General features: G+C 48.9%; 9 protein-coding genes across 9 annotated transcripts; 5 read left to right on the top strand and 4 right to left on the bottom strand. All coding sequences in view use genetic code 12, as the record gives it.

Moving 5' to 3' along the window:
- Positions 1-2,403: 2,403 nt before the first annotated feature.
- Positions 2,404-4,101, bottom strand: DIURU_002545 (uncharacterized protein; the record flags this gene model as incomplete). The annotated part of the gene is made up of 1 exon (XM_034155208.1): positions 2,404-4,101. The coding sequence occupies one exon, from the start codon at positions 4,099-4,101 to the stop codon at positions 2,404-2,406; it is 1,698 nt and encodes a 565-aa protein (XP_034012711.1).
- Positions 4,102-5,328: 1,227 nt separating this feature from the next.
- Positions 5,329-6,525, top strand: DIURU_002544 (uncharacterized protein; the record flags this gene model as incomplete). Its single annotated transcript, XM_034155207.1, has 1 exon — positions 5,329-6,525. One exon carries the CDS (start codon positions 5,329-5,331, stop codon positions 6,523-6,525), a length of 1,197 nt encoding a protein of 398 aa, XP_034012710.1.
- Positions 6,526-8,254: 1,729 nt separating this feature from the next.
- Positions 8,255-9,130, top strand: DIURU_002543 (uncharacterized protein; the record flags this gene model as incomplete). The annotated part of the gene is made up of 1 exon (XM_034155206.1): positions 8,255-9,130. The coding sequence occupies one exon, from the start codon at positions 8,255-8,257 to the stop codon at positions 9,128-9,130; it is 876 nt and encodes a 291-aa protein (XP_034012709.1).
- Positions 9,131-10,192: 1,062 nt separating this feature from the next.
- PEL1 (CDP-diacylglycerol--glycerol-3-phosphate 3-phosphatidyltransferase) lies at positions 10,193-11,842 on the top strand (the record flags this gene model as incomplete). The annotated part of the gene is made up of 1 exon (XM_034155205.1): positions 10,193-11,842. The coding sequence occupies one exon, from the start codon at positions 10,193-10,195 to the stop codon at positions 11,840-11,842; it is 1,650 nt and encodes a 549-aa protein (XP_034012708.1).
- A 3,196-nt stretch (positions 11,843-15,038) lies between these two features.
- On the bottom strand, positions 15,039-16,784 carry DIURU_002541 (uncharacterized protein; the record flags this gene model as incomplete). Its single annotated transcript, XM_034155204.1, has 1 exon — positions 15,039-16,784. The coding sequence occupies one exon, from the start codon at positions 16,782-16,784 to the stop codon at positions 15,039-15,041; it is 1,746 nt and encodes a 581-aa protein (XP_034012707.1).
- A 674-nt stretch (positions 16,785-17,458) lies between these two features.
- DIURU_002540 (uncharacterized protein) lies at positions 17,459-18,544 on the bottom strand (the record flags this gene model as incomplete). Its single annotated transcript, XM_034155203.1, has 1 exon — positions 17,459-18,544. The coding sequence occupies one exon, from the start codon at positions 18,542-18,544 to the stop codon at positions 17,459-17,461; it is 1,086 nt and encodes a 361-aa protein (XP_034012706.1).
- Positions 18,545-18,831: 287 nt separating this feature from the next.
- MDL2 (Mdl2p) lies at positions 18,832-21,180 on the bottom strand (the record flags this gene model as incomplete). Its single annotated transcript, XM_034155201.1, has 1 exon — positions 18,832-21,180. One exon carries the CDS (start codon positions 21,178-21,180, stop codon positions 18,832-18,834), a length of 2,349 nt encoding a protein of 782 aa, XP_034012705.1.
- Positions 21,181-21,620: 440 nt separating this feature from the next.
- DIURU_002538 (DNA-directed RNA polymerase III subunit) lies at positions 21,621-22,163 on the top strand (the record flags this gene model as incomplete). Its single annotated transcript, XM_034155200.1, has 1 exon — positions 21,621-22,163. The coding sequence occupies one exon, from the start codon at positions 21,621-21,623 to the stop codon at positions 22,161-22,163; it is 543 nt and encodes a 180-aa protein (XP_034012704.1).
- A 550-nt stretch (positions 22,164-22,713) lies between these two features.
- On the top strand, positions 22,714-25,398 carry GPH1 (glycogen phosphorylase; the record flags this gene model as incomplete). The annotated part of the gene is made up of 1 exon (XM_034155199.1): positions 22,714-25,398. The coding sequence occupies one exon, from the start codon at positions 22,714-22,716 to the stop codon at positions 25,396-25,398; it is 2,685 nt and encodes an 894-aa protein (XP_034012703.1).
- Between the last annotated feature and the right edge of the window lie 377 nt (positions 25,399-25,775).

The following is a 25,775-nucleotide window of genomic DNA, read 5'->3' as shown; positions in this document are numbered from 1 at the left end:
ACCCCAACCATACCCTTTCATCCCAGCTTGAACCAACGTGAAACCCGTGTTCCTACTCAACCTGAAACCATCACCTCGTGATCCCAGTTTCAAATATCCCCAATTATCCAAACATGTATCACGTTGAGCCCCGCAGTGTCCCCAAGTCGCCGCCGCTCCCGCTGTTTTCTGAGTTGGTGACTCTGATCCCCTTACCTAAGGATTTCCGCATCGTGGTGGCGCCGCCGCTGCCGCCGGTGGACGACGACGCGTTGTTGATGGTGCCGGCGCCGGCGCTGGCGCCGTTTGCGCCGATACCAGCGCCGGCGCTGTCAGGCTACGCCTACCACCACCACCATCACCAACAACAATGCCAACAGGCGCCCCATACTCACCATAACTACGTGGTCAATACTTATAACCCGTACCTGGCGCCCCCACCAGCACTCCCGACGACACTTCCGACGGCGCTCCCGACAGCGATGATGGCGCCCTCAGCAGCGCCCTCAGCGCCCTCAGCGCCATCAGCCGTCGCGTCTAGCGCTACTAGCGCTGTTAGCGTCTCGCGAGTATCGGCGCCCTCAGCGCTGGCGCCGGCGCTGGCGCCGCTGCCGCTCTACCACCATCACCACAACCCCACCACCACTTACCCATTGACCCCCACCACGGAGCTGCCGCCGGAGTACCCGAAGCGCTCGCCGCAGCCGCCAGCGAAACGGCGCTACATGTGCAAAGTGTGCCGGCGCCTGTTCACGACGCTGGGCCACTTGGCGCGCCATAACCGCATCCACACCGGTGAGCGCAACCACACTTGTCCTTGGCCCACTTGCGGCGCCAAGTTCGCCCGCCACGACAACTGTATGCAACACTACCGTATCCACACTAATGGTAAGACCAAGCGACTTGGCCCCTTCAAAGCCCGCGCCAAGCTGGTACACTAGCTGAAACCTCACCTGAAACCTCAGCTGAAACAAATGAGTTTCCACCCAGGAATATTTATTATGAGCTAACGAGAACGATAATTATAGGATTTATAGAGACCGCGATATCCGTCTGAAACAAGACGAAACCTAATCTAATGGAATATAATGAACAAATAATGGGAAACATGATCATGAAGAAATAGGATACAAGATTTGAACCACGCTGAAACCATGAATGATAACCACGTTGGGGACCACCAAAACCCATGTGAGTCTGTCAGTTTGCCTGCCATTCAATAACCATCTTTGTTGTATATTGCTCAGGTCCATTGTTTGCAATATGGGCCCATTTCTTCAAAGAGCCCATTGTGGTTGAAGCAGACAGAGTGTTCTTTGAGGCCACGACTAAGGGAGCAAACAATCACAAGAGAAAATAGAGCGTACGTTTCTGAGGCCATTACCAAGCAAAGCAAAAAATCATAAGAAAACAGTTACCTTAAACTCTGTATTCAAAGAGTGAACTTTGTTATTATGGTTTGAAAGTGCAGAAGATCAACATTGGACAACCCCCCAGGGAACAGGCTATCTCGGCTAACTGACGGGGTAGGAGCACAGCCCCCCGTTAGGGCAGACCGTTTGGCCTCTATCGGCTCGGCAATCGCCGCAGAAACCACCACAAAAGGCTAAAAGGAACCACCGCCGGGGGCCCGTGTGCTCGTGTGAATAATGGCAAAAACAAACTCTAATTGTTTCATGCCATTGCTATGGACGATTGTCGTCATTAGCTGGTTTAGGCAAAAGCCGTGTTTACCCTTGGGACCGCTCGCTCCTGCACTTTGGGCCACCCACCTCTCGTCTAAAGGGAATAAGCTTCGTACGCCTCCCTCCCGCGTTAGACTTTCCCGTCGATCAAAAAGGGTACCACCACCAGCGTATCGAGAAATACGGCAATTAGCTCCTCCAATACTTTGCTTGGCTTACCACACGCGACAATGGCAACGGCGTCAACCTTGATAACCGCAGCAGCTGTTGTCCACCGGCACTGCCCTGCAGGGTGCCACAAGCAAGTATAGCCGGGGAAGCTGGCGTCAACGGCGTCGCTAGATAATCAGCGGGCATCGCCCTGCCATCGGACCCCGCTGGCAACAAATGCGGGAACCAAAACACCACCCGATAACCTCACGAAAAAAACCACCTGATAACCACCAAGTAGAGTTGGCTAAAGGTGGTTATGGTAACAGGAATACCTTGCTTCGGGGATACATTGCTTCGTCAATGTCGCCAGCGGCCGAGCCCCCTGCCCTCTCAGGCCACAAAAACGCCGCCATCGCCCGGGCAATAATAACGCCCGCCGCCAAGCAACTGTAGCCGGGGTCCCTGAGGTTCTCGAAGCCCCCTGGTGACAAAAACGCCCGCGGGGACGGCGCCGGCGCTCGTCTGCCGGCACCCAGCCTCAACCGGCAACGTCGGAAGTTCCAGAACCTAGACAGAGAACTTACAGCTAATAGGCGAAGCAGTGGGTGCCGTTGGGCTCGGTGCCGACCCAGAAGTTGATGCCGCTCATCTGGACGAGGCCCATGTTCACCCGGAAATCGCTATCGCCGCCGTCGTTGAGCATGCGCCCGATGACCTCGTCCTCGGCGTTGTCGCGCTCCAAGTTGACCACCAGCACCACGAGGGTGGTGAGGTAGTGGGCCATGGCTTTGGGCACGCCCTGGTGGTACACGAAGGGCGTCCACAGCGCACACCGGTAGCTCAGGGGCTCGCTGGCGTCGACGTCGTCGTGCTCGAACCCATCGTCGTGGACGTTTCCCGCGTAGCACCGGAAGTCTCGCCCAAACGTGCGGTGGAAGTCCCACACGGCGTCGAGCAAGGGAACGGTGTCGCTGAAGAGCCAGGTGGGCTCACGCACGAGCCGCTGCTTCATTGCCTCGCCCACGGTGCGGAATAGAAGCAGCGAATTGATATCTTTGTAGCCCTTTTGTTGGGGCAGGTAGTAGCGGTGGTGGAGCAAGAACTCGTCGATGACGCCCAAGTACTGGCTGCAGTGGCGGCAGTGGCACCCGTTCCACAACATGTTGTTCATCGCTTGGTCGTAGCACGCCAACAGCGCTAGTAAAGTGGGCATAGACACCGCCACGGGGCCGCGGGCGGCTGATACCACCCGGGCCAAGTGGTGGCCCAAAATGCTCTTGCGGCGTAAGTAATTACCCTCGTAGCCATCCGAGAAGTTTCCATGCTCGGGGACGTCGTGGACGAGGGCCAAGTACTTGAGTTGAGGCAGAGTAGCCACCACCGCCGTCACTAAGCCAAGCACGGCGACGTCGTAGAGCTCGTTGGCGGCGTGGGTATTATACTCAGGGCTCTGCTGGACAATAGCGAGCCGTTTCAAGTTTGGGAGAGGCGGTACCACTTCCAAAACTTCCAGTACCGTATCGGGACCAGCTGTTATGACAAGCTCAAGGGCGCGGATCTGGCGCCAGTTGACGCGGATAAGCAAGTCTCCGGCGTCGTCCACATTATCCAATACCCAGCGGAAGGTGGTGAGATTGCTCATGCTGTCAATGGGCGCTTGGTTGGCCAATTTGGTGAAATTGTCCACTGGTAATACCAAGGTGCGGAGCAGTAGGGGCAATTGCGCCACCTCTAGGCTCAGATCCATCACGTATACTCCCTCAGTAGCATCGTCCACTTGCGGCTGAGTCCATGCCGTAGCCACTTTCGCCTGGGGCAGCTCAAGGCCACCAATATTAGTCGTCGCCACCCACTTAGTCAATGACACTTCCCGCCGCTGAGTGAGGCGATTAAGCTGTTTTAGCAAAGCTTCATCAACGTCAGCATCATCGATATCGACGGTAATCGCCTCAATGTAGCCCGCAAGTGCCGGGTTGATGTCCAACGCCGTATTTAGCACCAGCAACCGCGCCGTGAGCATTTTCACCTGGGACGCCTTTGAAACCATCTTATCCGATTGGTGACGGTAGCCGTAGATCACGGTGGCTAAAGTTTCCCCGAAATCCTCGGCAGTGGCGAGTTCTGGCGCCGCTGGCTCGCGTCCGATTAGAAGGGTCCGGTAAAGCCGCCGCAAACAAGGCGTATAAAACTTGTAGTTGGTCTGGGCCAAGTTGACCAAGCTTTGCTGGTTCAAATAGGTGGTCAACCGAGTAAGGACGGCGTCGGGTAAGTCGGTCCACGCCATGGCGCTCGTAGGATGTGTAGGAGTAAATTGTTGGCCAGCGGTGGTGTTGGCGCGAGATCAATCCCGTGCGGCGGCGCGTGCGAATCGAAACCTGGGGCAACAAAAAGTATAGCGAGCAACGCACCGCGCCCGTGCGACCATTTTGTTGGGTGGTTGGGCCGAGGTTGGGGATATGTATCCAAAAGTACTGTAATTGAACTAGGTCCGGTAAAGAGGATAGTTATTGCGAAGTACAACTACTGATTGAATTTACTGACTGACTGCAGAGAAGTATGGCGGTTGAATTGGTTATCAATTCGATCTATTAGGAGCGTTGTGTATCAACCGTTACCTCGGTATAGGAACAAAAAGAGCGACTTTTGCATACCGAGAAAGAACACGGATCAGTGATAAATAAACCCCCCAAGGATTGAAGGTGACACCTTTTTACTTCAAGCTCAATTGCTGACGGAATTGAAGCTAAACTGATTCTACACTCTACATGACCATACGTTTAGTAAAGGAGGCACGCAGCGGAGACAGGTACCGCCACTAGCGAAATCACGGATTAGCCATCAAATCTATCATCGACAATTCATTCGACACCAATCTACAACTAGTTTCGGTAATAGAGTAGCCATTTGTGAGTGCTTCCGCTACTTCTTGCCGAGATTAACCCAGGCGCTCCCAAATGGGTTAATTGATCCGAGCCCTTTTGGTCTCGATCATCGTATTCCAGGCCTAGATCACCCAGCGAGAATGACTCAAGCATACGCTTAACTTGATATTACCTATGAGCCAAGCCTCAGTCGTGTGTTTACTTCCCGGGTTAGCCACCTTACCCGGTATACGAGTACCAGCGGGCACCAAAGCTTTATTTAATTTAGCCAGCGGGTTCAATCAAGCTTTTATTAAATAGTGATTACATTCCTGAGCCGTGGCTGGCTGAGGGTCACAGAAGTGGTGGACCACAGAACTGGTGGGCGCCTCACAATGTATACCTAATTTCGCCTCGCTTAGTCTAATCGACCTACCTTGACCATAGATCGCCTGCACTGAGCCGTCGCATCGACCTCCACCATCCACAAAAGCCTAAATGGCGCTGGCACTAATTAATAAGGCGGCTCGGTACTGGTACGCCAGGTATGCCAGCCGTGAGCCTAATGTTTATCAAAAAGTCACGTGATAGTGTTCACGTGACCCTCACCATCTTCATCTTATCAACAGAGTGCGGGGCCCCGTAACCAGATGATCCCACGGGTGCGATGGCTATCGACACCAGCCGCCCCTACTCGGGCCCGCCTCGGCCGACCCAGTAACCATTTGCTGCTGGGGCTTGTTGGTCTCGCCAACGTCGGCAAGCTGACCTTGTTTCAGGCCATCACCAAGCTGCCCCTCGGCAATCCCGCCAACTACCCCTTCGCCACGATCGACCCGGAAAAGCTGATTATCCAAGTCCTGCTGCCAGCGCTTGCCCACTACGCTCAAATCTATGGTAGTGCCAAAGTTGTACCTACCACTCATACGCTATGGGACATTGCTGGCTTGGTACGCCACTGTCTGCTGGGCCACGGGCTCGGCAATAAGTTCCTCAACGATATCCGCCAAGTTGACGGCATTTTCCAGGTGGTCAGAGGTTTCGATGATGAAGACGTCACCCACGTGGAAAACTCAGTTGATCCCGTGCGTGATTTGTCGATTGTTGCTGATGAATTGATCCTTAAGGACTTGGAGTATGTCGAGCTGGCCCTGGAGCGATTGGCTAAATTAGTAAAGAAACCGGGGCAACTGGGAGCAATTAAGGAACTCGAATTGATGGAGACGGTACTGGAAATGTTATACGAGGGCCAGCCCGTTAGGGTCGGCGCCTGGCTGGAGGAAGACGCTACCATCCTCAACAAGTACAATTTCTTAACGGCAAAACCATCAGTTTACCTTGTAAACGTGTCTGAAACGGACTACGCTACCCAAACCCTGAAATATTTAAAGGATATTCGTCAATGGGTGGCCGATAGCTCGTTTGGCGATGAACCTGACCCCGTGGTTTTGGTCCTGGCAGCAGCCGAAACTAAGATGGCGACATTGGAAGGGGAAGAACTCAGTCTGTATGAGCAAGAGCTTGGTCGTGGACTGGCTATTTCCACCTTAGTGGACGAAATGCGGTCTGCTCTTGGTCTTATCTCTTTCTATACTTGTGGCCCCGAAGAGGCTCACCAGTGGAGTGTACGTCAAGGTTCTACTGCTCCTGAAGCCGCGGGTGTCATCCACACCGACCTCCAAAAGACATTCATCTCGTCATTGGTGTATAAGTGGGATGACTTAAAACACGAGCAGGAGTTTAATGAGGCCAAGTTGAAACAAATGGGCAAACAGTTCCGTCACGGCAAAAAGTATGTTGTCGAAGACGGTGACGTCATCACTGTCAAGGCCTCCGCCAAAAAGTGATACATGTATATAGTTTATGAATGAGTGAAACGATTTCGACTTACCACTCTCTAGTATTGGCGAGGGCTTACAGTATGCCCAACTAAATGATTTCTAGTCTTCTGAATTAGATACAAGCTTTGGATCTGCGATAGCTTAGAACTTTAGCTTTGTTCAATGAAAAAGCCCAATTCATGGTTAAATTTATATTGCTTGTCTGAGGGGATTTTATCTCATTGTGTTGATTATGGACAGTTTATTCTGCTGCCAGCAATTGAGTTATCATGACAGCGTGAAATACAATAATATAGTCAACCGACTAATAGTACTAGTACAGAAATTTTGATTTTGTGGTATTTGGATGAGTTCGCTTCATACTCACATTAGTCGCAGCAACAGTGGAAGGGAACACTGCGAATTTAATTGGTAGCAAGTGAGCAATTTTAATGAAAATGACACCTATGAAGTCACTAATTCTTTCACATAACCCTGAACCAAAAAAATTTCATTTTACAAATGGAGAGACATTGGTACCGCCAACTGGTCGCACACCCATGCCATCGTTATTGCGAATACAGGCAATCACAGATGGTTGCCTTTCTATATAGGTCTGTTTGAGCAAGTAATTACTTGTCACAGAATCCATTTCAATTCCGTGAGATCTTTCTCTCTCTCCAGCTATTGTGGGGTCCAAGCGGAACGACATAAAGAAAGCATAACACATGCAGCATTCAAGGATCTGATGTATACATTTATTTGCCCATTTTAGAGTCGTGAAAAACACTCCCTGAGAAACTACTGGGTTACCTCAGATACGTAGCCATGAGCCTTGAGATTTCTAGAATTTTGTTGGAGGCTTTGGAGTTTTTTCTATTTCTCCTTTGATACATAGCTTTCTGAAAATTTCGTAGAATCCTTTAAAAATGAATATTGTCAAAGGATATCAGTAGATGTGTTGATGGGGCTCCTGACATTGTATTCCATTGAGGGGGCTGCAAAAATATGAAGTTGGCTGACTGATAAAAAACCTATCATCAATCTGTTTTTCAAGACCTGCAACAAAATGATTCATTTGTTTAATGAATTGGTCGCCTCAGTTATTGTCTTCTTGTCTTATGCCCGAACAAATTAACGAAATCATGATACGTATCCTAAGAAAAATAAGATAGAATGCACTGGTAACAAATGTATGACTACTTTCAGAAAACATTCATTGTGGAGGTCTGTATCATTAGGCAATGAAAATAAAAGCGAAATTGCGCAGGATGACATAAATTGTGTGGTGACATCACTATTCCACTCCTTTTAACTCACGCCATATAAATCGAATTCGAACAATTTCTCCGTAAAATCGATTTTGTGTCACCATACTGCATGTCGTTCTAGCCGTATCTGCATCCCAAAGATTGACAAAAAAGGTTATCTATAATCGTTTGATTCTCTGAACTTTGACAAACTATATAGCTTCATGAGATCAATTCCACTTGGTCGACTTCAGTATTGTTGCTGCAAGCGTCGCAAATTGTCTGAATATACGTCAGACCACCGATTCGAGCACCGTTCCGGTTACTCCGAGGATTTCGCCGATTCTCGACGATGTCAGGCCTTACAACAATTACCGAGAGAGCAATAAACATGGTTGATTTAAACCTTCTCGTTTTACTGTTTGCACATAATTTCGTGCTCCCTCTTTACTGGAACTTGTCTCAACAATATTAAGACACAATCCAGAGATTTGGTTCAGAAGAAGATGGTAGAGTGGGAGCGAGTTTATTTGGGCTTGGGATGTCAAAATCCGCTTGACCACGTCAATGGAGTAATGAAAGAGATCAGCCCCAACTCTTCGATTGAACTCACCGAACTGACTTTGGCAGAAATTCGAACACTCATCAAATTCAAAAACTTACCACATGGGCAACGCATTAAGCTTACCAATTGTTTATTATTCAAAACTGAAGCACCAGACAAAGTTATCGGCGAAGTATTGGCGACGCTTTGGCGTCGATACCCCACTGAAGTTGAACAGACTATCAGTGACAAAGGGCAATTGCAACATTCGGGGATATTGAGAGCGTGTATCATCCATATTGGCAGTACTTTTAAGTACGCAGATCATGCTCGACTTGCTGAACTCATATCCACAACTCTGAAGATTTCCAAGGTGCTGCCTGTACGATTATTGGACAATTGTGGTAAGAACTTGAGGCATGAGAACAAGGCGAAAATGCTTCGAATGATTGATAATCTTCAAAGGAATTGCAACGCTGTAGACATCTGTATTGGTTGTCAACAAGTCGAGCAACAGGGCAAGACATTCATTCCGTTGCCTTCTTCATCTCAAGATACGTCTGCGCATAAATTGGTTGAAGTGTCGCCATCAATTGACCTGAAGACGTGTTCTTGTAAAGAAAATCCAAGAAAGCGAAAATGGCAGACGAAAAGCCCCAAACACAAAAAGCAAAACGCTGCTGCCGATATTAAGCGTGACATTACGATCCCACGGGATTTATCCCAGACGATATTCCACGATTATGATATATACTCTTTTAGAGGAAGTTCAACTCAACTCGAAACAGAAAAGAGTACTAGTGATATAGATTTTGGCATCGAGTGGACGTACGTATGAGTGAGAGTAAATATATGAACACAAAAGCTGTAAACACGTATGAATGGTGCCCCGATAATACTCAAAAGAATTCTGCAACTAATAGAAAACATTGGGTAAACTCTTATTTAGATTGGTTGCCGAATTGGCGATCTTCGGACACAAACTTCACTCCACCTGTTCCACCTCTTTTCGTCTTTTTCGCATCCGAGGTACAGTGGTCGAGAGGTTAAGACGCTGGATGCAGGTTCCAGTTCCATTTGGAGCGCAGGTTCGAACCCTGTCTGTGCCGCAAGATTTAATTTTTTTAGTCCACCACTCTGTACACCTTACATCCATTATATCTCCCCATTTAGCACTTTACATGTGTGTGTGTTTACTGCTATTCCTGGAGTAGTGCGGGGCTGTGCGCCCTGCACTGCCGCCTTACACTCCAGCATGTTCCGCCTCAGCCACCGCTACAAGCGATGAGCCCAATGTCTCAATTGCTAGGGTGCCAAATCATCAATCTTGACAAACGGTTTGAAAGATTCGCTGTTAAGAACCCCTATAAAGGGTCTGGGCTCGGGATCGGAGTTGACACCTGTGCCATGACGTCGCCACCCGCACAGGTCATCGAACGATTTGTCGTAGGAGCTCATCGCCAAGAGATCAGGATTACCACCAATTCCAATCAGATAAGTAAATACTTTTTGTAGTTGTCGCCACCGTCTACTTTCTTCCCACTTGCTGGCTAGGCCATTGCCGGGTTCGCCGTTTTGGGGAAAACCGCCGATCGCAGGTGCTCGTGCTTTTGTTCGCTCGGACCCAACAAATCGTTATCACTCACAAGTCAGTGTAATCTCCGCTCCCCGCTCCATTCCCCCATAAATTAATAACATCTATATAAACCCTGAGACACCCTCAAAGCTACCATCCCTAAAATCCTATTCTAACACGGTTCAACCCATTTTTTTCGTACCCTTTTTCCCTCGATTGATGACCTGAGGCTGCTGTCCCGGGGAACAAAGAGGCGCACTGCAGGGAACCATCAATTTTCCATACCACACACACACCAAACCCATTTCAGCCATACACCCCATTATGTTCCGCCACACGCTAAAAGGACACCGGCGGCTGATGCTTCTCGGGTGCTTCAGCCTCAAGCGACACCGCGGCTACGCCACCAGCGCCACCGCCGCTCCCACGCCCCACCCAGTCGACCATCTGGACGCCATCCTCGCCCTGACCTACGCGGGCTTTGACCCTCGCCTCATCCTGGTGTTCGCTCAGCTTGATCTGTTAGCCCCCCGCTTTGTATTGCTGAAAGGGGATATCGAAATCTTAAACGATCCCAAGCAGTTTTACCAGGTGCTTTGTGAGAAGATTACTCTGGCGCGGAAACGGGTGTTTTTGCTGCTGTTATATTTCGGTAAAGAGGAAACCGACTTGGTGGCGGTGCTCGACAAGGCGTTAGCTGCTACTGAAGACCTTCAGGTGCTGATTTTGCTCGACGGCTTAAGAGGTACGAGAGAAAGCCCTGACCCGTGTAGTGCCAGTGTCTTAGCTCCGTTAGTGGCTAAATATGGGGCACATCGAGTCGATTTACGCTTATACCGTACCCCTCAGTTGGGCCGGTATACGGAAAAGCTCGCCCCCAAACGGTTAGTGGAAGGCGTCGGTCTCCAGCACATGAAGATCTACGGTTTCGACGATGAAGTGATGCTTTCCGGTGCCAACTTGCTGAGAGACTACTTTGTCGACCGCCAGGACCGGTACTACCTTTTCAAACACCTGGGGCTTAGTGACTACTACTTCACCCTCCAAGATGCGGTGAGCAAATTGCTGTACCAAGTGGTCCCCCGGCGTCTGGGGGCCCTGCCGCTGTTCCGCCTCGACTGGCCGACGCTGAATAAACTGTGTGAGCCCCGTCTCAACGTCGAACGGTTCCTCATCGACTCCCAGCATCTCCTTACTCCCCTCCTCAAACAGGACGAGCTCAAGCTGTTTGACGAACACACCGAAGGCGGTGACACCATCGTGTACCCGGTCCTGCAACTCACTCCACTTATGGCTAAAGATAACGACGCCAGTACCGAGAAACCGGCCGTGCTCCGCGTATTATCCTACATGGACCTGCCCAAGATCCACTGGTGGTTCACCGCCGGCTACTTCAACATGTTGCCGCTGATTCAACGCCGTTTGCTTAACGGCAAGAGCTCCGGTGACGTCATCACCGCCTCGCCTCAAGCGAACCTGTTCTACCAAAGTGCCGGCATTTCTTACTACCTCCCTCAAGCCTATTTGCTTTTCGCTAAGCGGTTCCTCGAACGAATCCGTCAAGCTGGTAAGCAGGCCACCATCTCCGTGTGGGAGTGGCGGCGGGGAGTGGTCAACACCCCTGGAGGGTGGTCGTACCACGCTAAAGGGATCTGGGGCACTGCTCCCAACGAGAAGGAGCCTACACTTACCGTAGTGGGGTCGCTGAACTACACTAAACGGGCCTACTCGTGTGACTTGGAGACGAACGCGGTGGTCATCACTAAGGACCCCGAGCTTAAGCTGGCGATGAAACACGAGATCGACCATCTCATGGAACACGCGCACAAGATGAGCCTCGACGAGTTCGAACCGAAACCGGTGGAAGTGGTCGGGGCCGACGGGAAACCTCACACTAAGCTCGAGGTGCCCGAACACCGCCGCATCGCCAAGGGGGTCCCCGTCGCCGTCAAGGTGTTGTCCGACCGGTTATAATGCACATAGACACCAGATAAACGATAAGCATTATATCTTTCATTATTTGAGATTATCAGAATAGACGTTTCACTACAATTTGATGAGTGGACTTCCGTCACTTCACTCTAACTTAAAGCCATTGATGAAATTTAGTCTACAAATTGAACATTACTTATTACTGGATAATTTCATTTGAAACACAATCAGCTTTATAGCACAGAGTTCCAATCAAGACACTTATGTTTGTTTGATCCATTGTGGGTCTCTCTCAGTGTCCTAGCCTGTCTCTTTGTTGGTCGCGCTGATCCTACATATAGTGCTAACCACGGTGATTGGCTGGACGCCCACCATAGTGCGACCCGCACAACCTGAAAAATTCCCTCTCCCTTTCACACTCCATAAACCATGTCTGCTGCCGCCGCTAAGCAAGCCGGGATCACTGTAAGTCGAGCCACTTTCCATTATTGGTGGTCACTCTGAAACGTGGAATATTGATTGTGGTGTCTTCATTCGCGTCCTTCTCGGTGTGGATGATTTATCATCGATCATATCGCCAAACCACCAATTACGTGTCAAAGCCAATTACAGCAAGATACTAACCATTTAGCTTAACAGAGCCTTCGCCATCACCGCCAAGACCACCAGAGCTGCCCTCAAGCCCGAGTTCAAGACCGCCGCCGACAAGAGAGGTGTCGTCGAAGCCAAGGCCGTCAAGTACGAAAACGGCGTCCCCCAAGGCGAAGCCAAGTTTCTCGGCACCAACCCCACCCAATAAGCAAGCTATAGAAGAATAAACAACTCCGGATCTGAGGATATGACAGTGAGGGCACCCCATTGTAGATGGAACTGAATGAGCCCAAACCTATGCCTTATTCGATTTAAAGGTGATTGTAATTGATTCCTCGGTGCCACACTATCCATAACGTATCTCTATTCATTGAACATAGTGTTGTGGAGATCCATTCATATGGTGCTCACGGCGTTAACGAGTGGGCCACGGTATTAGGAAAATGATGGCCAAAAGAGCCTCAAACAAAACTTCGATAAACCAATAAATTGCCATAACAAAACTCTGGCAGGGCACTAACTTAAAATATTGGTCTACGATATTTTGCCTTCACTTTACCATCTCTTAAGTCTGGAATTGATAATCTGCGAGTCGTCAATTCAGCCTGACCCAACCTCTGGCCAATCGGGCGAGAGAGAATGTTTGGATCATTACTTAATTAAAATGTGATCCGTAGCCCATCTCTACAAACTGTTTCTTTCATTTTCAATATCAGTAACATATTTTCAAGATCGAAAAACGTGACTTAAATTATACTCAACAAGCACAAAATGCTCACTTTTGGTTAGACATCAGAGGGTCGCTGTAATGTCAACGTATCGGGACGGCACCACACGGTGGAGCCAACTTGCACTAATCCGTGCCTGATGTCGTCGGGTGGGGGGTCGACAGGCAGGCCACTCCAGACTGCTTCCCCCCACTGCAAAAGTTCGAGCTTTTGTGACTCCTTGAAAGTATCCGTGTCCCCAATTCGTAAGCCCTCGCCAGGCAATTTGAGCTGTATAACCGATGGGGGGGATCGCAAGCAGCTGGTAGACTCCTTCACCGTCGGTGATAATAACCAACCGAAGGGTGTCACACCCTCTGTATCAGCGACGTGGATCTGATGGTATCCATAGCAAGCATGCTCTCTCCACCATGCTGGGGAGTTGTTCAGCGGTGTCGCAAATTAATTGCTGACAGGTGATGCCAGCGGGAGTCTTGACGTGGACCGTGCACCACAGCGGAAGCAACGCCCACGTCTTGAAGTCAATTTAAGTAGTGTCACATCCAACGCCAACCACTGGCGTCACGCATACAGTAATCTTTTTGAGCCGGTTGGCGATCACTGTTTTGATAGGGATATACCGCTTCCAACGCTCAATTTAGGCAGCGTACAAGCGACACACCGAGGCATCGTCAAGGTGGAACACAATCTCCTTACAAAGCTCAGCGGGGAGACCCTCAAATTTGGTTTGAGGCTTTGTTTTAGGTGGTGGGTGTTGGTTAGAGCGCCGTCGTTCGTTCACAGATGAAGCGTCCATTTCTCACTTTGCGGGAGTCAAGTCTGTGGTATAAAATACCCCTTGTCACTAACCCCGTGACCTTGATATGCGTACACTCATGGCGGTGCTTGGAGTTTCCCTGGCGTTGTCAATTGAGGAAATCTATGAGTAGTGCGTTGCGCACTCAATATCCCGTTCTATGTGACACCAAAGGGGGCTTTAATTTAACGACGGACAGGACAAGGACGATATATTGATGTACATTGAAATCAGAAAATGTATATTTGCCTCAAGCGTTTCATTTTCTCAAAATCTAGTTGAAGTGTGCGATATCAGGGGCAAACAGATGCCATACTCCGCACTCAGGGGTAAAAAAAACGCTTTTTGAAAACAGTTCCTTCAACAAACGGGTGATAAATTTAAAAAAATTCAATATTGATATCTAAATCGCAAAATCGACTAGTTCACGAAATCTTGTAAGACTTTTATTAGCCTAAGGTTTCAAAATCGTATACGGGCATATAGCTCAGTTGGTAGAGCGTCCGCTTTGCATGCGGAAGGTCTTGGGTTCGACTCCCAATGTGTCCATTTCTTTTTGCAATTTTTACTGTTAGTCTTTGTTTTATTCATTGTCATTCTGTTAACGATGTAAACAGATGGCTTTAGGACCTCGCTTCATTTTCTTGAAATATGAAGTCCACATTGAGGTTGGTAAAGAAAAAATGACCGACGCAATTAATTCATTCTCGCTTTGTCATGCTATCGTAGATGAGCATAACAAGCTATTTGAATACAGTTTCAATGGATACAAAGTTCCTGCCATATTTCAATTTTCTATCTTTTTATCCTTTGAATAATTTCGAAGCTGGGCGCATCGTATTCAGGTAGGCTTATATGCATATAACGATCTTGTGGTTCCTGATAATTTTGCAGGACGGAACATTATGGAACAATTGAATTCATAGTTTCAAATTCCTGGTATTCGGTTGAGCAAATACGATCTCTTATAATTGATCTTTGAACCCAATCGAAATTGTTAAATTTGAGCTTAGGATCTTCAACTACATGGACTATATTTGTGTCAGGTGAATTAAATGGCCGTGATGAATGGTCATTAAGCCGTTACAAAAGTTTCGCATAAGCGGATGGTTATAAGCTGTGGCTACCCTCCATATTGAAGCTCGTCAAGCATCTCTGCCACACCTGGGTAAGTGATCTTCCAATTCTTCGAATTCATGATAGCCAAGTTTTTCCACAAACGTTTTTCAACAGTCTCCAAACTCTGGATCGTAACCACTAGTTCATGCAGTTGCTTCAATGGCACATAATAATAACCCCCTCGTCTCAAGGTGTGAACTCTGCCCTCGCCTTTATGTTTAAAATAGAGTTTGCCATTGACATCCACCACTGGATCACAATGCTTTTTAATGTGATCGAGAGATATCATGATGGGCAATGCCTCCAGCATCTTTACCCCTACTTCATTGGAGTGAGGATCGAGGGCAAGGGATTTCCCGAGACTGTCGGGTGAGTAGAAAGCGTTCACTTTAAACGAACACCCGACATCGTCGACGACTTTGAATGTCCCAAATCCAACTGTAGTAATCTCGCCAAACGGAATCTGTTTCACAAAGGGCTTCTTTTTCTTGAAATTGCTCAAGACCAGTCTTACCACGGCACAAGAAAACATGATATCAGAAGACAATAGAGCCACAGGTCCCATCAACTTGATCTGCTCATAGAGTACGTTGTCCAAAGTTGAATATAATGCCACCATAATCAAAATGCAAACGCAATTCTTGTTAAGCTTTGGACATGAAACCAACTCGAAGTGGAGGAAAATAGAGTTTATGGCATTAAAAAAGATATTCCCCCCGTTTTTGTTCAAAATTGAAAAGTCTTGGAAAGACCGAAAGGTATGCTCGATAGAGTGGAAAACCATAGGGCCGAAGATGGGAGGGAACCAGGCGGGATGATCATTGATGAGACGGGTAACATAGTGTGTGAGTGAATCAATGCCTTTTTGGAGATGTTTTGAGATTGCGGAAGTATCATCAGTGTCCTCCTTGGGGTCTTCAGCGGATTCTGAACCGGAGCTTTCGAAAATGTTTTCAACGCCCTCCTCGATTAAGTTGTAGTTACTAATCAACTTGGAGTCCAGTGGTGGCTTAAATTGATCCCACTCTAAGCCAACAGTACTGTCGAGTTGGTATTGAGGAGTCGGAATTCTCTGTGGCTGGTAGAAGTTACTCAAGTGCTGGAAAGCTTTCCAAGCAGCGATGTCGTCTTCATTGGTGAAGAGCAAAGTCGGGAGGAAATTCAAAAGTAACATGATCATACCGCGGACCTGACCCATAGCAAACATAGCATATTGCTTAGGTGTTAGTGATTCTTTCTTCAAGCTGCTGAAGCTATCTAGGATCAATTCGAATTGCTCAGGATAGGTGAAGGTGTTGGGGAACAAAATAGAAACAATCTCAGCAACACCGGGACGATCCATGTAATCAACCAAGTGGTATAATTTTTTGAGTAGTTGTTGGATCTTGAGAACACTGTCGGTGTTACCCTCTTGGTAAGTGCAATCGTCAGCTTCAAAGATGAGATTTACTGTCAAAATCAAGACAACGTGGTCCATCTCGACCTTAGCTAAGTTACTTTGTGCCGATTCATTTAATTTGATTGAGATCAACGACGCCGTGTCAGGGAGCACATCGATGATTGTTTGCTTGAGATAGGCATTAAAGCTTTGGGAGTGTCCATCGACATCAGCTTGATATGCGAGATATTTCAATAGGGGCAAGTTATCGAGAATATCCACCGGAGAATTGACTGGTGGCAACGCCAGGAGTTTCGTTCTGTTTTCTGGTGTTGAAGCACGCAGTGTGGGACCAAGTGGTTCCCTTAGCATGGTATGAGGTGATGCCCGTTAAAGGGGCAATCAATTACTAAGGATTATAGCGAATTGTCGGAAGCGGGGTCAGACACGACAGTGATTCAATTATTCGGCTCATCGTTGGGGCAATTCCAATACAGCAACACCTAGCAACCGCGCCATACACTAGATGGCGGCCGTCAATGTAAACATGAATTGAATAAGGCATTAGACGAAATAGAGCAAGATTGTATCATTGAGTTCAGGTGATTTTGGACAGAGATTTTGGTATTCAGCTTTATATTTTCCAGTTACTTGGAGATCATTTAATTCGCCTCGCATAAAAATCTTTCAAAGTCAATGATAAATTTGACAAGAATAATGGAATGTGAGCTCAAGATAATCAGAATGAGTTCTAGAGCCTGCTCCAAAAACTGACTTACAAATTTTTATAATTTCTTGTGGCCACAGTCCACAAGGTCAACGCTACGACTAGCACACTCGTGGATACAAATACAAAAGACTGCGTGTTGGATTGAATGTAAATTCATCGTTGTTTAGTAAATTGAACAATTTCGAGTGTCTATAAACCAACGTCCATAATTTCAAATTTTTCGATAAATTATATCCTTAAGCTGAGTTGATACTGAACAACCAAACCATTTCGCGTGAATAATTACAAATCCTTTTTACTCATGAAGAACCTCGAATTAAATCGAGTACTCCAGTAACATACGTCCGGTACTGAGATCTTGAGTATCAACCCATTCACCATCGCGTCGTACAACCTTAAGATAACGCTTATGCAATACCAACATATCAAGCATATCAAATCCTTGCTGCTGAAACTCAGTAGCAGAATTGTAAAGGTAAAGCGGGTTTGCTGACACAAGATGATCACGAACAGATTCGTGATCAAACAAAATCCGGGGCCAGTTGAATGACATTACTGTTCTTGTTAACTCACAATAGGTGAGTAACTTAAAATTGGCAGCAAGGCTGGCAGCACGGTTGACATCCAGTCTCCCAGTCACTAAAACTAGGCGCCGTACGGTAGCTGAGAACGCCGTAACGTTGTGAGCGTCGATGAGCACAAATAAGTCTGTTAGCAGAGTAAACTCACCGGCATGATCAAACACCTCGCCCGTTAATGTGAGTACCGTCAACTGTTTCACAGAACTGAGATCAATTACATGAGCAATACCGGGGTGTCTCCCTTCAAGTTGTAAGCTATCCACCCGATGTTTCACCTCGGGCGTCGTTAGAATGACGTTATACCCAATCAATGCAAGACGAGTCAAATGGAGACCCGTATCTGAAGGAATCATGTTTGGGTTGATTGCCCACGGAATTTGTGAGAAAGTAGTTGTCACCCAACCCCGTGTCAGACTGGTCGTAGATATTCTGGAAACACGCCCATGCCAGCGAACAAACACTCCTTCGGTTGTAAGCATTTGGCACGAGGGCCATTCAAAACCACTGAAGTTGAGGTGTTCTAGTTGAGCTTTGGAGAGAACTAACCATTGTTGTAACTCTTCATTGTGCCAATTTAGAACGGGGCGAAACATCGAGTCGTGCACGTAAATATGACTGAAGAGCCATCGTTTGATTTGGGCGTTTACCGGCCGTCGTACAATTCCCGTATGTGGGTGATCCGGTTGAGGACGTAATAACGTTAGCACTAAATTTTTGGGAAGGTAGAGAAAGATTTTGAGCACAATGTCAAACGGTAAAGCCAGCATAAGCAAGAACTGGTCGTCCACCAGAGTCGTTTGGACGAGAATGTTGGTAGACATGATAATTAAGGGGTGATGAGCGCTCCTTGTAAATTTCAAATCTTTCCCCTATGTTTAAACTTTCCTTACCAACTGAGTAGCGAAAAAATTACTTTCAGTCAATCATAACGAAATCAGATGATCGATATGTATTGAGTCCAATCCCATCAAACACAGCTCTTTTGGTAAACTATGATTAGTTTTGTGGTAGTTATCATCGGGTACGACTGCAATTGGTTTGATGTGAGGTACAGGCTGATTTGGGTATAGTCTAGTCCATTATGTTATATCTATTTACAATAATTTGTTTATAAGCGCAGGTTGTGGTTGTCCAGTTCCATCTCCACCGTCATCTCCTCCATCAACCGCTTGCGGAGTTCAGCGGGCAAGTCGTCGATGAGCGAGCGCACCCGTTCGAAGTCGACTTCCTGGGCGTTCAAGAACTGTTCTTCCTCGATGCGTTCCGCTTCCTGGTTCATCTTGTGTTGCTCAGCAATCTCTTCGTCGCTCATCTTGGTGTACTCCTTCTTGGTGCTCAGCTCGTCCAACAACTTCGAGAGCTCCGACGACGGGTCGGCAAATAAGTCGACAAACTTACCTTCTTCGACCACTTTGCCGCCCTTACCGAGGACGATGACGTTCTCCAGCTTCGAGATCGTCAGCAACCGGTGGGCAATCAGGATGATGGTCATGCTCCCTTCCATCGTCAACCGCTTGAGGGTATCGTTGATGAGGGCCTCCAGCTTCGAGTCCAACGCCAGCGTCGCTTCGTCGAGAATTAAGATCTTCGGCCGCTTGATCAAAGCGCGGGCGATGGCGATCCGCTGCTTCTGACCGCCAGAAAGCAGCGCCCCGCGAGCGCCAATGATGGTGTCGTAGCCATCGGGGAACCCCATGATGAAGTCGTGGCAGTTCGCCTGTTGACACACTTCGACGATATCGGCCATCGTAAGCTTAGAGATCTGCGACGGAGTAAGACCGTAGACGATATTCTCAAGGATCGACCCCAGCAACAACACCGGTTCCTGCTGGACGATGCCAAACACTTCGCGTCTAAGCTCACGTACTTGGAAATCGTTGATGTTAGTGCCACCAATATAGATCGCCCCACCTTGAAGGTTATAGGCGCGAATCAAAAGACTGGCAATCGTCGATTTACCCGCCCCCAGCGGTGCCACAAAACACGTAGACAGTCCCGGAGCCACTTTGAACGAGCAGTCCTTGAAGATGATATCACGAGGACGAGTGGGGTAGGCGAAGGTGACGTCACGGAACTCGATATCGTTGTTCAATTTAGCAGGAACCATTTTCCCCTTGACGGGGGGTACTTGGTCGCCGTGGTCAATCAAATCAAACAATTTGAGACCGGCACCCAGCCCTTTCATAAGCTCCATGTAGGTGGTGGTCAACGAGTATAACGCCAGGTTGAAAAGCTCCAGGTACATCGTAAATGCCACCACATCACCGGTGGTCATTTTGCCATTGAGGATAAGGTAGACACCAAGGGCAATACACGATAAGTATCCGGTATGGTAGAGCCCGTAGATCAGCACCAGGTAGTTCAGTTGAGCGAACGCTTCCTTCTTGGCGACATTGACCACGCGACGAAGTTGGTTCAGATACTTTTGAAGTTCCTTATTTTCAGCAGCAAACGCTTTCACTAAGCGAATAGCGTTAAGGGTTTCTTCCAGTACTTTAGTTAACCCCGCAGTAACGTTTTGGAGCCGCGTGGAAAGCTCTCTGATCTTTTCCCCGTAACGAACAGAACCAATCGTAATCGGTGGTGAAATAAGCATCATCACCCCAAACAAGATCGGGTTAATCAGCCACATCATGTACGCTGAAATAATACCAAACAACAAGTTTTTGAGCCCATCGGGTAAGTTCAGCGTGATCAGCTTCAGCACCACGTACGCGTCCAGCAGCAACCGCGATATAAGGTCGCCCACTTTGTGTTTCTCCTTATCGTAGAACGCAGCGTCGTGACGAAGCAAGTGTTTCATCACTCGAAGTCTCAAACGAGCCACAAGCCGTTCCCCAAGCAACTTCAAAAGCCAGATACGCGCCCAGAAGCACGCAGCCAGCACAAGCATAAACGGCACCATCGCCATGAATAAGTTCTGGTACTTGTATCCCCAGATAACGAGATCACCGTCAGCATCACGTAACCCCAGATTATAGGCATCAATCAGCGCCCCAACAAGTTTCACCGCCGTGGTGGGGTAAAGCACGGCAAAGAGGATAAACAACAACGCGTACACGAACAACTTAATATCGGGTTTACCGAGTTTGATGATCCGTTTCACCGTCGACAAGTTTTGTCTGAGGGTGCGTTTGGCGGTGGCAATCAGCTTTTGTTTCTCTTCTTGGACAAGCTCAAGTTGTTTGTTGCGGGAGTAGTCCAAATGCAGCTGGACCGAGCTCAAGAGCTGTAAGGGGTCTTCATCAGGACGGGACGGAGTGGTCAGGGCCAATCTGATTGGAATAGTCCCGATTTTGGTGGCGATCAGTGCCGATAGCGGCGTAAGCCGATGGTTAACAATCAGACCACTAAACGCTCGGTTCCCCACTTTTAGTAGTGCCAAACTCGGCGGACGCAGTGGTAGTAGCACCAGCAGCCGCCCCACAAGTAGCGGCCGTGTGGTTCGTAGCAACATCGAGCTCACCGGGCAGTGTGTGGTATGGTAGTCACGGTGAACGATCCGGTTGAGCGATAGCGACGCCTGGCGAGCGCGGATGCGACATCGGAGAAGGGGACGAGAACTATGTGGAATAGAGAGATTAGCAAGCCTAAAACATCATAAGAGAGATTTGCTTTCAATTTGAAACATAATATGAACGATTAGGTAGTAATGTATTGTAGTAAGAAGTGGTATCCAGCCTTGTGAATGATGATGGGGAGTTGCACACGATGACTCATCGGAACCCACGTGGTGAAAGACACTAGAAATCAAACCACCCCATCTAAAACCAAACCTATCAAACTGATGAAATGAAATTAATCATAGAGCGTTAATATCGGTGTTAGGCTTAGTTGTTACCATCCTCTTTGGGTTGTCTTTTTTCGCATCGCATCGGTACCACTACCACCAAAGCGATGAAGATCTTGGCCGCCCGGGACCTGTTCCTCTCGAACTACGAGGTCGAACAACAGCTCCAGGAGCTTAAAAAACGGTACAACTGGACGTTCACCTTGGACGATGATAAGAAGACCCGCGACCGCCACCGCAAACGGTTCACCGCGGCGGGGATCAACTTGGAAGTGGTGACCCGCGATACCTTGGCCTACTTCCACAAGACCCCCACCAATAACTACCAGGATTTCGACCAGTTTAAACTGTTGATGGAGTACTTGAACACGTTGGACTTGGTTAAAGCGGAGAAACTCCAGATCGTGAATCAGTTGCCGCGCCAATTAGTGCAATTGTATACCGTGGTCGATGAGTACGGGGAGAGATTTGGCGAGGACCAAGCCCAGGAGATTTGCGATAAAATTAACGAGATAGTGCCTGAACCGGAAACTGAAGCCGTGGAAGAAGAAGAAGCAGAAGAAGCAGAAGACGGTGAAGCGATGGAAGTCGACGCCGTTGAAGAAGACGATTCCGATGAAGTCGTCGTGGTCAAGGAAGAGACCGCGTAAAGCACTCGACTAATCGTCACCAAAACATCAACAATACTTCTGAAACAGGTTAGTCGTCAGAGTCCTGGTTGCCATCATTACCATCACTATCAACGATGTTGGTACCTTTCGTCGCTGGCGCGACTCAAAGGTAACTCGCAGTACTAGCTAGCAACCCTCTCGTACTTTTGCCGCGCGGCGCCCGGATACAAACCTAGTCCCCGGGGACCCGCTTTCGGAACACACACCTCCATGCCGAGCCCATCCGGTATCCGACTCCCGTCCATCACCAGGTAGTGCCCAGGTAAACCTTAATTCCACAAGCATAACTTAATCTTGACACAGGTACCCCCATGTACATCGTACCATGTAAACAGCAAGCTCTTAGCTGTCGCTGGTAGTCACCCCACTATTCCAACTGTAAGCGGTGCCGCGCGCCATATGCACCGAAACCCGCAATGGCAGAGACGCCCGTGTCGTTCGACACTGCTCCGGCGCGGGGCGCACCCCCCACCTCGCACCTATAAAAGCCCACCCCCCACCCAATTAATTGACCCAATTGCCAATTGCCATGACGAGCCCCCTGGAAGTGCCGCTGGAGGTGGGGGACTACCTCACCCCCTCAGAATTGCCCAAGCCCAAGTTGAAGCGCACGCTGACCGGGTTCACCCCGAACCAGATCTTGACCTACGAAGCCGCCATCCCCGAGCTGGCCCGCAACATCTGGACCAAGTACTCGCAATTGCTGTTGACCGACCACCAGCGCAGCCAGCCGACGAAAGAACACGAAGTGCTCACCACTAAACAAGGGTTTGAGAAGGCGTTTGTCAGCCACACCGAATTGACGTTGGCGAGAAACATGTACAATTGCGACGAGTTGGCGGCGTACATGGCGGCGGCCACCACCATCAGAGATGGCCTTGTGCTTGACTGGGGCAACACCCAGCAGAAACAGACCATCCACGACGGCAAGCGTGTCTACTATTTGTCGTTGGAGTTCTTGATGGGGAGAGCGATGGACAACGCTTTGATCAACTTAAAGTGCCGTGACAACACCCAGGAGTCGTTGGCTGAATTAGGGTTCTCGCTCGAAGACATTTTGAACCAAGAGCCTGACGCCGCCCTCGGTAACGGTGGGTTAGGCCGGTTGGCGGCGTGCTATGTCGACTCGTTATCGCTGAAAAACTACTCCGGTTGGGGTTACGGGCTTAACTACCAGTACGGGATCTTCCAACAAAAGATTATCGACGGTTACCAAGTGGAATTCCCCGACTACTGGCTCCGTTACTCGACCCCGTGGGAAGTGGACCGCAAGGAAATCCAGATTCCCGTCGACTTCAACGGGTATGTGTACGAGGACGTCGACCCCAACACCGGTAAGTCGCACAAGGTGTGGTCCGGCGGCGAACGGGTGCTTGCCGTGGCGGCTGACTACCCCATCCCCGGCTACAACACTCAGAACACCAACAACTTGAGATTGTGGAACGCCAAGCCCACCAACGAGTTTGACTTCTCCAAATTTAACGCCGGTGACTACCAGCAATCGGTGGGGTCGCAACAAAAGGCTGAAGCCATTACTGCGGTGTTATACCCTAACGACAACTTTGAACAGGGTAAATTGCTCCGTTTGACCCAGCAATACTTCTGGGTGGCGGCGTCGCTCCACGACATCGTCCGCCGGTTCAAGAAGATGCACAAAGACAACTACGCCATCTTCCCCGACAAAGTGGCCATCCAGCTCAACGACACCCACCCCACGCTTGCCATTGTTGAATTGCAGCGTATCCTTGTTGACCTTGAAGGGCTTGAGTGGAACACTGCCTGGGACATTGTCACTCGGGTTTTCGCTTACACCAACCACACGGTGATGGCGGAAGCTTTGGAGAAATGGCCGGTGGACATCATTGGGAAGTTGTTGCCCCGTCACCTTGAAATTATCTACGACATCAACTACTACTTCCTCCAAGATGTCCAGAAGAAGTTCCCTGAAGACCGCGACTTATTGGCCTCGGTGTCGGTGATTGAAGAAGGCCAACGCAAACAGGTGCGTATGGCTTATTTGGCCATCATCGGCTCCCACAAGGTCAACGGGGTTGCCGAGCTCCACTCCGAACTCATTAAGACCACTATTTTCAAGGATTTCGTCAAGGTGTTTGGCCCCGATAAGTTCACCAACGTCACCAACGGGATCACCCCGAGAAGATGGTTGCGCCAGGCTAACCCGGAACTCGCCGAGCTTATTCTGGACTTGTTGAACGACCCCAACTACGAGTACTTGACCAACTTGGGCCAGCTCAAGAACATTGAACGCTACGCCGACAACGACAAGGTGCTCCAACGGTGGAACCAAATCAAGTTCGACAACAAGCAGAAGCTTGCCCAGCTTGCCAAGGACTTGACCGGCGTCGAAATCAACCCCAAGTACTTGTTTGACGTCCAAGTGAAGCGGATCCACGAGTACAAGCGTCAACAGATGAACATCTTTTCGGTGATCTACCGTTACATCAAGATCAAGGAATTGCTTTCTCAAGGCAAACTGTTGGCGGAAGTGGCCAAGACGTTCATTCCCAAGGTGAGCATTTTCGGTGGTAAGGCTGCCCCTGGTTACTACATGGCGAAGACGGTGATCCACCTTATCAACAAGGTCGGTGACGTCATCAACAACGACAAGGAGATTGGCGACCTCTTGCGGGTGGTGTTCATCCCCGACTACAACGTGCTGAAGGCCGAGATCATCTGTCCTGGATCGGATATCTCCAACCACATCTCCACCGCCGGCACTGAGGCCTCGGGTACGTCCAACATGAAGTTTGCCTTGAACGGGGGGATCATCATCGGTACCGTCGACGGGGCCAACGTCGAAATCACCCGGGAAATCGGCGAAGAAAACATCTTCTTGTTCGGCCACCTTTCGGAAGAGGTCGACGACTTGCGCCACAACAACAACTACAAGGGTGTCCAGGTGCCCAAGCTGCTCCAACAAGTGTTTGACTTGATTTACAGCGGCAAGTTCGGCAATGTCGACGAGTTCCGCCCGTTGATCGAGCTGATTGCCCAGCACGGCGACTACTACTTGGTGTCAAACGACTTCGACATGTACTTGGAAGCCCAGCAAAAGCTTGAAAAAGTGTACGGCACCAGGAGATGGACCCAGATGCTGGTGGTCTCGGTGGCCAACATGGGTTTCTTCTCCCTGGACCGGTGTGTCGACGAGTACGCGGAAAACATCTGGAACATCGAGCCTTTGAGCCAGTAGGGAAGTGCTTTTGGGTACTTTTACGTATTTTAGTTTTTATTAATGATTATGTTTATGGATTTTGTTAGAGTAAATATGCGTAGAATAATTCCACGCGATGCTTAAGAAGAATTTCATCAGGGCCAGGGGTGCGTAACTAGCGTCTAAGCCTGGTGTCACCCAAGCCACCCCCTACACTTCATGTGACGGGCTATCACATCAAAATCCATCCTACTATATTATACACTACTAATAATATATAAAGTTTTATTTACCTCCCACCTCTCATCGAATAGATTCTCCCCCTTCCCTTTAATCCCCGCCTCACTATGGCCCGGGGTTTTTTTCTCTGTGGACCTCAGTGATCTACAGGACTCTAGAGCGCGCTTGGAAAAATC

This window comes from Diutina rugosa (genome assembly GCF_008704595.1).
Source record: "Diutina rugosa strain CBS 613 chromosome Unknown scaffold42_size129173, whole genome shotgun sequence".
NCBI lineage: Eukaryota > Fungi > Ascomycota > Pichiomycetes > Serinales > Debaryomycetaceae > Diutina > Diutina rugosa.
The sequence above is the reverse complement of the archived record's forward strand: the minus strand, read 5'-3'. Positions and strand labels throughout refer to the sequence as shown.